This window comes from Scyliorhinus canicula, chromosome 13 (assembly GCF_902713615.1).
Source record: "Scyliorhinus canicula chromosome 13, sScyCan1.1, whole genome shotgun sequence".
In the NCBI taxonomy this organism is placed as follows: Eukaryota; Metazoa; Chordata; class Chondrichthyes; order Carcharhiniformes; family Scyliorhinidae; genus Scyliorhinus; species Scyliorhinus canicula.
The window spans coordinates 25,003,746-25,016,544 of record NC_052158.1 but is presented as its reverse complement, the minus strand read 5'-3'; the positions used below and the strand labels follow the sequence as shown (position 1 = coordinate 25,016,544).

General features: G+C 46.7%; 1 protein-coding gene across 1 annotated transcript in view; it reads right to left on the bottom strand.

The window, feature by feature from the left end:
- Positions 1–12,799, bottom strand: part of LOC119976764 (spindle pole body component 110-like) — a 546,263-nt gene that overhangs the window by 272,581 nt on the left and 260,883 nt on the right. Inside the window, exon 26 of the mRNA XM_038817508.1 lies at positions 24–50. Coding sequence (XP_038673436.1) covers positions 24–50 — 27 coding nt within the window. The remainder of the gene's footprint in view (positions 1–23; positions 51–12,799) is intronic.

Below are 12,799 nucleotides of genomic sequence, written 5' to 3'. Positions count from 1 at the left end.
ATAGTATAGTGTTTTCTCTTTACCTGCATCCTTTCCGGCAGACTCCACTTCTATAAGGAACGGATCTTCAGTTCACACAACGAATGAAAATGCCCACATTTCATGAATTGCCTTATTCATTGTGGTCGTTTAAGTGTAATAGCTCCGCTAATGCACAAGAAATACATAGGTTTCGCACAAGAATCGTGAAGCTGAGTACTCATTTTCTTTGCGTCATGAACTATATAAATTTGAATAAACATAAACAAGGATCAGGGAAAAACTGCAGGTGAGTCATTCGGATTTTCTGCTCACTAATGTTCTTGTGGCAAATTAACTTGCAAAACACATCTGGTCAGGCCCATATTTTGTTCTTTCTAGGAGACAGGTTTAGATGAAGGATCTGGATCTGCGCAGGCTGGGAGGGCCGAAGGGCCTGTTCCTGTGCTGTAATTTTCTTTGTTCTTTGTTCTTTATGTGTGACTTGACACCTGCACCGTTCTCCTTCATTCTCCTGACCTAGTACATCCCATCAAACATATCACCCTGCAATCACAATAAACTGTAAGAAACACTAAATTGATGTGCCACTTTGCATCAACGTTTTAATCAGATTTGAAACGGAAAGAGCGAAACGGTGGTTCACTGATTCCCTTTGTCGACTCACGATGCAATGGCTCGGCTCGATCTCAACCCCGCGTCACACACCGTGTGCAGTTTCCACATTTTCTCCATTTAGGCGTAGGTTTCAACCCCACCAGCCACAGATCTGCAGTGTAAGTGGTTTGGCCACGATACATTTCCCTTTAATTGGAAAAAAATAAGATATATATTTGAGAAGTAAATGGCCCAATGTTTGAAATTTAGTGTCCCCGATTATTTTTTTCCCAATTAAGGGCAGTTTAGTGTGGTTAATCCACCGACACTGCACATCTTTCGGTTGTGGAGGGTGAGGCCCACGTAGACATGGAGGGAATGTACAAATTCCACAGAGAAGGCGACCTGGGTCATTAAACATGCTAAACGTGATCCACCGTGCTGCCATCTAGAATTTGTATTTCCTTGACAACTGGCAAATTGGCATAGAACCGGGAGCGAACAGATAATCTGCTTTTCATATTTCAACTGATATGTATAATTCAGCTATAACCATCACCACCTCCGTATAAGTAATCTGCCCGGCAGGACAGTCTCACGAGATTCTGTGTCGTCATAAAAATAAATAATAGTATTGGGAATCTCCTTTTCCCCCCAATCCTCCTGATATCTCATCACTATTGGTAAAATATCCTGTTGATTCGTTACTGGACTAGCTGCCAGCAGAAACAATAAACTTGGGAACACATCTTCGAAGACGTACTCGGGAAAGAAGGGCATATAATTGGCTCTCAGTGCGGAACTCATTATCAACCATAAAATAATGGATAAAATAATGGATCTTCCTTTCTTTCAAATGTAAAGTATTCAATTCCTTTTTTCCAATTAACTGGCAATTTAAGTGGCCAATCCATCTACCATGGACATATTTTTGTGTTGTGGAAGCGAAACCCACGCACATACAGGGATAATGTCCAAACTCCACACGGACAGTGAGCCAGAGCCGGGATCGAAACTGGGACATCGGCACCGTGAGGCAACCGTGCTAGCCACTTGCGCCACAGTGCTGCCCGGAAATAATGGATCTTGACCACCATGTTTGACCGAGGTGATTGAATTCGAAAGCTTGGAATTGACAACTAGATCGTTTTCATGTGTTGGCGAGAAAATCAACGAGAGGGGAAAATGCATTGGATAAATTTCGCACCAATTGATAGCTCAGAGGCATCTGCCATGCTGCTTCGACCTACGACAAGATTACTAGATGTACCTGCCATCATGTAACTGAAGGAAACTCAATCTTACTGCTGCCATTGATGAAGCCGCTCAGACAATCGCTGAAAGGTTGCAGACATGATGGCACAATGCAGATGGAGAGTTGCTTAGGACATTTGTTATTTTCCCTCTGACTGTGCGAGCATGAGGTACTACGGTGCTGAGCTTATGGTGAACGATTCAGGTCTATATATTGTGGAATCATCTGATCAGCTGTATATAACTGCCACCATGGGTGAGGACAAGAGAAGAGCAAGCCTCTGAAAATCCGACGTTCGTGAATTTTCTGGAGCGATCGTCAGCAACAGTGTTGAATAGCACCATAATTTTTGCCCTCATGCGCTGACATTTTTAAAACATCATTCCGGTGATGTGGGCGTCGCTTCCTCGAATAGCATTTATTCTCAATTCAGTTGTCCTTGAACAGAATGGTTTGTTTGGCCTTCCCTAAAGTCCATTAGTCAAATAGTCGGGTTACTACAACAATGAACAATGCTTTCATGGTCAATTGTTCGACTTTTAATTCTGGATTCTGATTGAACACATATTTCACTATCTGTCAGTGTGGGATGGCTTGAACCCTCTAGAGAATGAGAAAGATGTTAGCCGATGGGATAAGATTTTTTTTTTTTCGAAACGAAGCTGAAGTGTAATTTGTAGTGATATCCTTTGTGGGAGGGCCAAGGATAGTGCGGGGACTTAGAGAATCTGTTACCACTTCCACTCGAATATACTCAAGCTATCCAGCCAATGACAATGAAGGGACATTGATAGAAAATTGAGCTGAGGACCAGGGGTGAGACGAGTTGGTTAATGGTTTGGTCAGTTCATGCCCCTACAGGTTCTGCTTCCACATGTAAGGAGCTGCTAGTGTCAGCTCAGAGGTATTATCTGCCAGGCCGCTTCGACCTAACGCAAGATTGCTGAGTGTACCTACCATTATGTAACTTATGGAAACTCAAGCTGACTGCTGCCATTGATCAAGTCGCTCAGACAATGGCCGAATGTTTGCAAAAATGATGGCACAAGGCAGACGGAGAGTTGCTTAAGACATTAGTGAACGTACCACGGAAGTCTATGTAGCAGATCGCAATGGACAGGCTTTGCTTTCCAGGAATCAAATGGGAAGGGAAGATGTTTTCCCACCAAGAGTGGACGAATATGTCACATAAGCCATCGTGTATTGGACCACCCAGAAAGGTATTTCAAGCAGATCAATGGTCTCTGTCAGCCATGGAGAACATTCTACCCTTTCCCCTTGCCGCATGTCCCATTTTGGAGGAAAAGCCAAGAGGGACAGAAAACAACATAAGCTCCCCCAGGGATGACTGCATCACAAGTGGCGCCTGCTGGTCAGTTGCGACGCCAAGGAAATTTCTGAACTTTGCAGCTTGGCTGCCTCAGTAATTGCATTATCTTTCATCGATGAGTGGGCAAATAAGTTTTTGTTCTGGCTTTCAGTATAGTAGAAATGAAGAGAAGTCACCGGCCACATTAATTGGCCATTTCCTGCATCTGAACACCGAGAAATCTAGAGGGTGGACTTGGAAGCGTTAGTCCTCTAGTGGTGCTTCACTGTTACTGCTGTTCAGTCAGCCCGGTAACGCAAAACAGTGAACGAACGATTGCAGGGCTCTGATGTGCGTCCATCAGTCACAGGAGTTAATGACATTACTGCCATCACTGACCACAAGGGATGCACATGAAATTTTTTGCTACGTGAGATGAAGAAGCACTGAACTGCTGACTGTTTCTCGTCTCTCCTGCACAGCAGTTAAATGTTGAGGAAATAGAGCTGGACATACCACGGCACTAAAGAGACACTTCAGAGAAGCAGTTTAGCTCACTGGGATAAATCGCTGCTTTTTAAAGCAGACCAAGCAGGCCAGCAGAATGGTTCGATTCTCGTACAGGCGCCGGAATGTGGCGACTAGGGGCTTTTCACAGTAACTTCATTGAAGCCTACTCGTGACAATAAGCGATTTTCTATTTCATGTGATTGCTCAAATGCACAGATGTTTACAAATAGAACATAGAACATGCAGTGCAGAAGGAGACCATCGAAGCTGCACCGACCCACTTCCGCACTATCCCCGTAACCCAATAATTCTCCTAACATTTTTGGTCACTATGGGCAATGTATCATGGCCAGTCCACTTACCCTGCACTGTGGGAGGAAACCGGAGCCCTGAAGAAACCAACGCAGCCACGGGGAGAACGTGCAGACTCCGCACAGACAGTGACCCAGCAAGAAATCGAACCTCGGACCGTTGAGCTGTGAAGCCACAGTGCTATCCACTTGTGCCACCGTGCTTCCCAAAGGATAGTCGAATCACGTACAGTCAGCAGGCCTGCTATTTCTCTCCTGTGTGAGTCTTAGGGTTCGAACACAGGAGATGGCGACCTCCAAGCGATAGGAAGTTGCAAAACACCTATCTGTGAGTGCCGGAGCTTCATCGCGACCTGCCTGCAGGTCACTTCCTTAACTTTGATTCCGGTTCAACAGTGGAAGCAATAAGTGCAGTGAGGCCAATCGGTCCTTTACCGGCACCCCTCATCCGTAAACATACACTGGTTAAAGAAAATATTATGCAACGAATTCTGGTGCGAGCCCTTAATTGGCTAAGGGATAGGGCTGCTCCTCTTACGCCTCTCTTAGCTTGTGCATGGGCTTCTCGTGCTCACGTCCAATGTGTCCCATATGTGAAATGACAGAAGACCGCCTTAACTCTGTTCAGGGGAATATAACCTTTCCGGTGCGTCCTAGGTCGCAGATAGACAGAGAACGGTGTTCAAGTTTATGGCAAGCCACGTGATCAAATGATGAGTATACCAAGTTTAACTCTCCGGCCAGTTCATGTGGTGAATCGTGTAGGAGTTTGTGTGATTTGTATTTTGGATGATTACGGAAGAACATAGAAGACCTTGGATTTCATACATGCTTCAAAACACTGCCCAGTCCATCAAGCGAACCCACCTCCCATCCATTGACTCTGCTTACACATCCTGCTACCTTGGGAAAGAGGGCAGCATAACCAAGTAGAGAGGGTCTATGTTTTTGAGGATGAGAGTGTGATACAGGTGGGTAGGCTGGAAGAGGTAGATGTTCTGAGGGAAGATATTTTATCAATGTTTTAAAACCATGGTCCAGATGGTATATATCCTAGGATTCTTTGGGAGGCAAGGGATGAGATTACAGAACCTTCGGCTTTGATCCTTGGGTACTCACTGTCCACAGATATAGTGCCAGAGGACTGGAGAGTGGCGTATTTTGTTCCTCTATTCAAGAAAGGGAATAGGAATGACCGTGGCAATTATAGGCCAGTCAGTCTTACTTTGGTGGTCGATAAGTTAATGGAAAATGTCCTGAGGGATTGGATTAATGACCATTTGGAAAGATGCAGCTTAATCCGGGATAGTCAACTAGGATTCCTGAAGGGTAAGTCTTGCCTCAGAAATTTGATTGAATTCTTTGTGGGGGTAACTGAGTGTGCAGATGAAGGTAGAGAAGTTGATGGCGTATGCATGGATTTCAGTAAGGCGTTTGATAAGGTTCTCCATGGTCGGCTCATGAAGAAAGTATGAGGTGTGGGACAGAGGGAAATTTGGCCAATTGGATAAGTAACTGGCAATCACATAGAAGACAGAGGGTGGTGGTCGATGGAAAATGTTCAGACTGTGGACCAGTTACCAGCGGTGTACCATAGGGATCAGTGCTGGGTCCATTGCAATTTGTGATTTTTATAACTGACTTGGAGGAGGGGGCTGAAGTGTGAGTCAGTAAATTTGCTGATGACACCAAGATTGGAGGAGTCCTGGATGAGGGGGAGGGCTGTTAGTGGCTGCAAAGAGAATTGATAGGATGCAGAGCTGTGCCGTTAATGGCAGATGGAGTTTAACCCTGTTAAATGCGAGGTGATTAATTTTGGTTGGAGAAATTTGAATGAGGATTACAGGGTCAACGGCAGGGTTCTGAGGAACGTGGAGGAACAGAGAGATCTTGGGATTCATGTCCACAGAACTCTGAAGGTTGCCACTCAAGTGGATAGAGCCGTGAAGAAGGCCCATTCTGTGTTCACATTTATTAATAGGTGGATTGAGATTAAGAGCCGGGGCTCATACTGCAACTGTGCAGAACCTTGGTGAGACCACATTTGGAATATTGTGTGCAGTTCTGGTCACCTCACTATAAGAGGAATGTGGAAGCATTGGAAAGGGTGCAAAGGAGATTTAGCAGACTGCTGCCTGGTTTGGAGTGTCGGCCGTTTGAGGAAAGGTTGAGGGAGCTATGGCTTTTCTCTTTGGAGCGGAGGAGGATGCGAGGCGACTTAATTGAGATTTATAAAACGATGAGGGGAATAGATAGAATAGACGTTCAGAGACTATTTCCTCGGCTGGCTGTAGCTGTTACAAGGGGGCATAACCATAATGTTCGAGTGGGAGATATAGGAGGGATGTCCGAGGTAAATTCTTTACTCATAGTGCGGACAGTGTATAGAATGGACTGCCTTCTCTTCTAGTGGAGTCGGACAATTTAGGAACTTCTAAGCGGTTATTGGATTGGCAGATGGAGTACACCAGAATGACGGGAAGTGTGATATCGTGATCGTGGTTTCGGACAAAGCTCGGCACAACAACGAGGGCCGAAGTACCTGTTCTGTGCTGTACTGTTCTATGTTCTGTCCATGTCTCTTTCTGCAGTAAGATTTTGAGCTGCAGGTACCTGAGTTCGTTTCCCTGAGCGAACACAACTTTCTCCATAGTTAGTTCAGTCTTGTGGCGCTGCCGTCAGTACATCGGACAACGACTGTCAGTGTTCCACCATCCCGCCTCCACATTTTAAACATTGCGTCAGTGAGCTGGTGCGAACCTATGTTTGTTGCAGATGGGGGCTTTGTCGGACATTTCGGTCAGGCCGAATTGCTGCCGTAATTGATTCCAGGTCTGCATGGTGGCTCCCAGCACTGGGCTGCTGGACTATTTTTTTAGGTGGGAGGAAGTGCCGTCTTAACCAAGGGCAATAGCGACGACCCCCTGCAGGAGGCCTCCTCTGCATGCACCCACTCTGCCTCTGGATCCTTTTTCTATCCCTTTACTGGTGCTGCTGTCGCCGCCCAGAGTTAGTAGTGTAGGTGTGGGACGGCTAGCCACACCTGAACTTTGTTTGTTGACGGATCTTCGTTCTGATCCGAGCATTCTCGCTCTCCCACCATACAAACGCCAGTATTGATTTGTTCAGTGAGGTGATAAACGCCTTGGGGATATTGATCGCGATAGGCCAATACCTATGAACAACAATGACCCATGCTGCTTTGTAGATACGAAATTTGGAGGAGCAGGGCATCTGAATTGAGCGAGACTCTGTGCTCTCTGCCAACCCTTTGAATTCCCCTCCAGTCTATTGTTCTGAAAACGATCGCCAATGGTTCGATCGCCACCGTGAACAGCAGTGGGGATAATGGGCATCCCTGCCTTCTGCCACTGTGCAGCTGGCAATGCTGGAGCTGGTTTTGTTTGACCATGCGCTCGCCATGGGAGCGTTGTACAGGAGATTCACACAGGAAGTAAACACTGATTCGAGCCCCAAACGCTCCTGAACGTCGTCCCGAATCTGCCACTTGATTCTGTAGAAAACCCTTTCTGATTCCAGACAGATGATCACCTCTGGTGTGCTCTCCCCGCATGGGATTATTATCATATTCAGCAGACGTCTGATGTTCAATGTTAGCTGTCTACCTTTGACAATGTCCGTCTGGGTCCCCTGCGACCACCTCTGGAACACAGTCCTCCAGTCTTTTGTGTATGATTTTGCCCAGTACATTGGCGTGTACGTTTAGTAGTGAGATGGGCTGTATGACCCGCATTTCAACTGTTCACCCTGGCTGTCCAACCACAATTGATCACTCAGAACAGCAACAGACAGGAGGGGGATTCAAAGGGAGGCAGAGAGCACAGAGTCTCGCTCAATGCAGATGACCTGCTCCTCTACATCTCGGATCGAAACTGCAGCATGGGTCATTGTCGTTCATATGTATTAGCTAAATTCAGGCCTGTGCTCGTGTATGTGGGCACCGTGCCCCTAGTCAGCGAGTCTGTGGACATCTCCCGCAGTTGCGGGACCAGTGCTGTCGCACATTGGCTTATAGAAGTCGTCGGGAAACCATCTGGACCAGGTGCCTTCCCCGCATGCATGGAGCTAATATTCTCCAAAATCTCTCCCAGTTCTCGGGGTGCTTCCAAGCCCCGTTTTCTGTCAAGGAACAAAGAACAAATAAATGTACAGCACTGAAACAGGACCATCGGCCCTCCAAGACCGTGCCATCTGTGCTGCCCGTCTAAACTAAACTCTTCTCCACCTCCTGGGCCCGTACCCTTCTATTCCCATCCTATTCATGTATTTGTCAAGATGCCCCTTAAATACCACTATCGTCCCTGCTTCCACGACCTCCTCCAGCAGCGAGTTCCACGCACCGACTACCCTCTGTGCAAAATACCTTCCTCGTACATCTACTCTAAATCTTGAGACCAGCACATTAAACCTATGCCCCCAGTAATTGGCTCCTTTGTCCCGGGAAAATGCCTCTGACTATCCACTCTGTCTATGCCCCTCATAATTTTGTCGCCCTCTATCAGGTCGCCACTCAAACTCCGTCGTTCCAGTGAGAACAAACCGAGTTCATTCAACCGCTCCTCATAGCTAATACCCTCCATATCAGACAACATCCTGATCAATCTCTTCTGCACCCTCCATAGCCTCTACATCCTTCTGGTAGTGTGGCGACCAGAATTGAACACGAGACTCCAAGTGTGGCCTAAGTAAGGTTCTACTGCCGCAAACTGACTTGCCAATTCTTATACTCAATACCCCGGCCAATGAAGGCAGCATGCCGTATGCCTTCCTGACTACATTATCCAACTGTGTTGGCCCCTTCAGTGACCTCTGGACTTGTACACCTAGATCTCTCTGACTTTCAATTATCTTGAGGGTTCTGCCATTCATCGTATATTCCCAACCTGCATTAGACCTTCCAAAATGCATCACCTCACATTTGTCCGGATTAAACTCCATCTTCCATCTCTCCGCCCAAGTCTCCAATCCTTCTAAATCCTGCTGTATGCTCTGAGAGTCCTCATCACTATTCACAAGTCCACCAACCTTTATGACGTCTGAAAACTTATTAATCAGACCAGCTACATTTCCCTCCAAATCATTTATATATACTACCAACAGCAAAGGTCTCGACACTGATTCCTGCGGAAAACCACTAGTCACAGCCCTCTATTTAGAAAGCACCCTTCCACTGCTACTCACTGCCTTCTATGACCTAGCCAATTCAGTATCCACCTTTCCCGCTTCCCCCAGATCCTGTGTGACTTCAGCATTTGGACCAGTCTATCATGAGGGAACTTGTCAAAGACCTTACTGAAGCCCATATAGACAACATCCACTGCCCTACCTGCATCATTCATATTTGTCACCGCTTCAAAAAACTATCAAGTTCGTGAGACATGACGTCCCCTTCACAAAACAATGCTGTATCTCACGAATAAGTCCATTTGCTTCCAAATGGGAGTAGATCCTGCCTCGAAGAATTCTCTCCAATAATTGCCCTGCCTCTGAAGTGAGCCTCACCGGCCAGTAGTTCCCTGGATTATCCTTGCTACCCTTCTTAAACAAAGGAACAACATTGGCTGATCTGCAGTCAACCTGGACATCACCTGAAGACAGTGAAGATCCACAGATTATTGTCAAGGGCTCAGCAAATGCTTCTCTAGCCTCCTGTAGTATTCTGGGGTACGTATTATCAGGCCCTGGGGACTTTTCAACCGTAATATTTTTCAAGAGGCCCAACACCTCGTCTTTTTGGATCTCAATGTGACTCAGGCTACCTAAGCACCTTTCTCCAGACTCAAGATCCACCAATTCATTCTCTTTGGTGAATACTGATGCAACGTATTCATTTAGTACCTCGCCCTATTTCTCTGGCTCCACACATAGATTCCCTTGCCTATCCTTCACTGGGCTAACCCTTTCCCTGGCACACTCTTGCTTTTTATGTACGTGTAAAAAGACTAGGGATTTTCCTGAACACTATTTGCCAATTACTTTTCGTGGCCCCTTCCAGCAGGGTAGCATGGTGTTTAGCATAAATGCTTCACAGCTCCAGGGTCCCAGGTTCGATTCCCGGCTGGGTCACTCTCTGTGTGGAGTCTGCACGTCCTCCCCCTGTGTGCATGGGTTTCCTCCGGGTGCTCCGGTTTCCTCCCACAGTCCAAAGATGTGCGGGTTAGGTGGATTGGCCATGCTAAATTGCCCGTAGTGTCCTAATAAAAAAAGTAAGTTTAAGGGGGGGGGGTTGTTGGGTTACGGTTATAGGGTGGATACGTGGGTTTGAGTAGGGTGATCATGGCTCGGCACAACATTGAGGGCCGAAGGGCCTGTTCTGTGCTGTACTGTTCTATGTTCTATGTCCTGACTCCTTTCTTAAGTTCCTTCCTACTCTCCTTATGTTCCTCACAGGCTTTGTCTGTTCCCAGCCTTCAAGCACTGACAAATGTCTCCTTTTTCTTTTTCACAAGGGCTAAAATATCTCTCGTTATCAAATGTTCCCGAGATTTGCCGTATTTATCCTACTTCTGCACAGGAACATGCCGGTCTGGAAATCCTTGCAACTGGCATTTGAAAGCCTCCCGCATGTCAGGTGTTGATTTACCCTCATACATCCGCCCCCAATCTAGGTTCTTCAGATCCCACCTCATATTGCTTTAATTAGCCGTCCCCCAATTTAGCACATTCACCCGAGGATCACTATTATCCTTGTCCACCATCACGTTAAAATTTATTTAATTGTGCTCGCTGTGCCCGAAATACACCCCTATTGAAACGTCTACCACCTGGACGGGCTCATTCCACAGTATCGTCCCTTCCCAGTTGGACTGTCTACATATTGTATTAGGAAGGCTTGTTAAAGCCCTCCTGTAATGCTCCTTACAAACTCTGCCCTGTCTAAGCCTCCAGCACAAAGTGAGTCCGAGTCAATATTCGGGAAGTTGAAATCTTCCATCACAACATCCCTGTTGTTTTTGCACGTTTCCAAAATCTGCATACCTTTCAGCTCCTTTATCTCCCGCTGGCTGTTGGAAAGCCTATGGAAAACACCTAACATTGTGACTGCACCCTTCTAATTCCATATCTCTACCAATATAGCCTGGCTGTCCCCTGAGGTGTCCTCCGCCAGTACAGCTGTGATATTCTCCCAAACCAGTAGGACAACTTCGCCACCCCGTTTACATTCCACTCTATGCGGCCTGAAATATGGAAATCTTGAAACGGTTAGCTGCCAAAACTGTCCTTCCCTTAACCAGGTCTCTGTAATGGCAACAACATCATAGTTCCCGTACTAATCCAAGCACTAAGTTCATATGTCTTAGACCTCATACTTCTTGCATTACATCATAAGCACTTCAGGCCACAAGACCCGCTGTTTTCAGCAACATCTCCCTCTCTGGTCTTCCTCAGAGCCTTAGTGGCCATATTCCCTCCTTCTCCCTCAATGCTTTCAGCTTCTGACCTGTTGCTCCGGTACCCACCCCCCTGCCATAATAGATTTTACTGTCCTCCCCGATAACTGGCATACCCAGTCCGTCGAGGAATCGTTCTATCCCCGATTCCGCTGCTGGGTAACGTCTTTGGTCAAAGGCCTCGAAGGTTTGGTTCATACTATCTGGATGTCTTGCTTCTGTGTCTCTGTTGTCTCTGATTAGTGCAATCTATCCAGTGACTGCCTGCTTTCTCAGCTGGTGCGCCAGCAGGTGGATGGCTTTATCTCCGGGTTAGTATCGGCCCTCCTCTGCCTCGATCGGTTGGTGTACCACTTTCCTCGGAGAGAGAAGGCCAACGTACATTCCTCTCCGCCAGGAGCTCTATGGTCGGGGCCACAGACTATTTACGGTCTACCTCCAGTATGGAGTGTACCAACTGCAGCCTTGCCGTCCTTTTCTCCCTGTCTCTTTCGCGCTAGGAAGGTGATAGTTTTACTTCTAATCACTGCCGTTAGCGCGGAGAGTGAGACCGCCCCGTTTCGGTTGTTCTCTATATACTACACTAATTTGTTAACTTGAGGGACGTGTTGCATGTACATAAATGTCTCTGATCCTCGGGGTTTCTCGCGGTCCTATCATTTATCTTATAGTTCCTCGATTTGTTTGTCTTGCACAAGTGCGTCATCTCACACATTTCCTGAATCAAATCCATTTGACACAGCGCAGCCCATTTGGTCAGGCAGATTATAGCCCACTGTAACCTAATGCCATTCTCCTCACTACCTGCCGCCCCAACAATTTTCAAACCATCCCCTAATCAGGCCCTGGGGACTTATCTGCCGTAATATTTTTCAGAAGGCCCAACACCTCGTCTTTTTGAATCTCAATGTGACTCGGGCTATCTAAACACCCTTCTCCAGACTCAAGATGCACCAATTCATTCTCTTTGGTTAATACTGATGCAAAGTAGTCATTTAGTACCTCGCCCAATTTCTCTGGCTCCACTCATAGATTCCCTTGCCTATCCTTCAGTGGGCCAACCCTTTCCCTGGCCACCCTCTTGCTTTTTATGTACGTGTAAAAAGACTTGGGATTTTCCTGAACCCCATTTGCCAATGACTTTTCATGGCCCCTTCTAGCCCTCCTGACTCCTTGTTTAAGTTCCTTCCTACTTTCCTTATATTCCTCACAGGCTTCGTCTGTTTCCAGCCTTCTAGCCCTGACAAATGCATCCTTTTTCTTTTTGACGAGGCCTCAGATATTTCTCGTTATGCAAGGTTCCCAAGATTTGCCTTATTTATCCTTCTTCTGCACAGGAACATGCCGGTCAGGAATTCCGTTCAACTGGCATTTCAAAGCCTCCAACATGTCAGGTGTTGATTAACCCTCATACATCCGCCCCCAA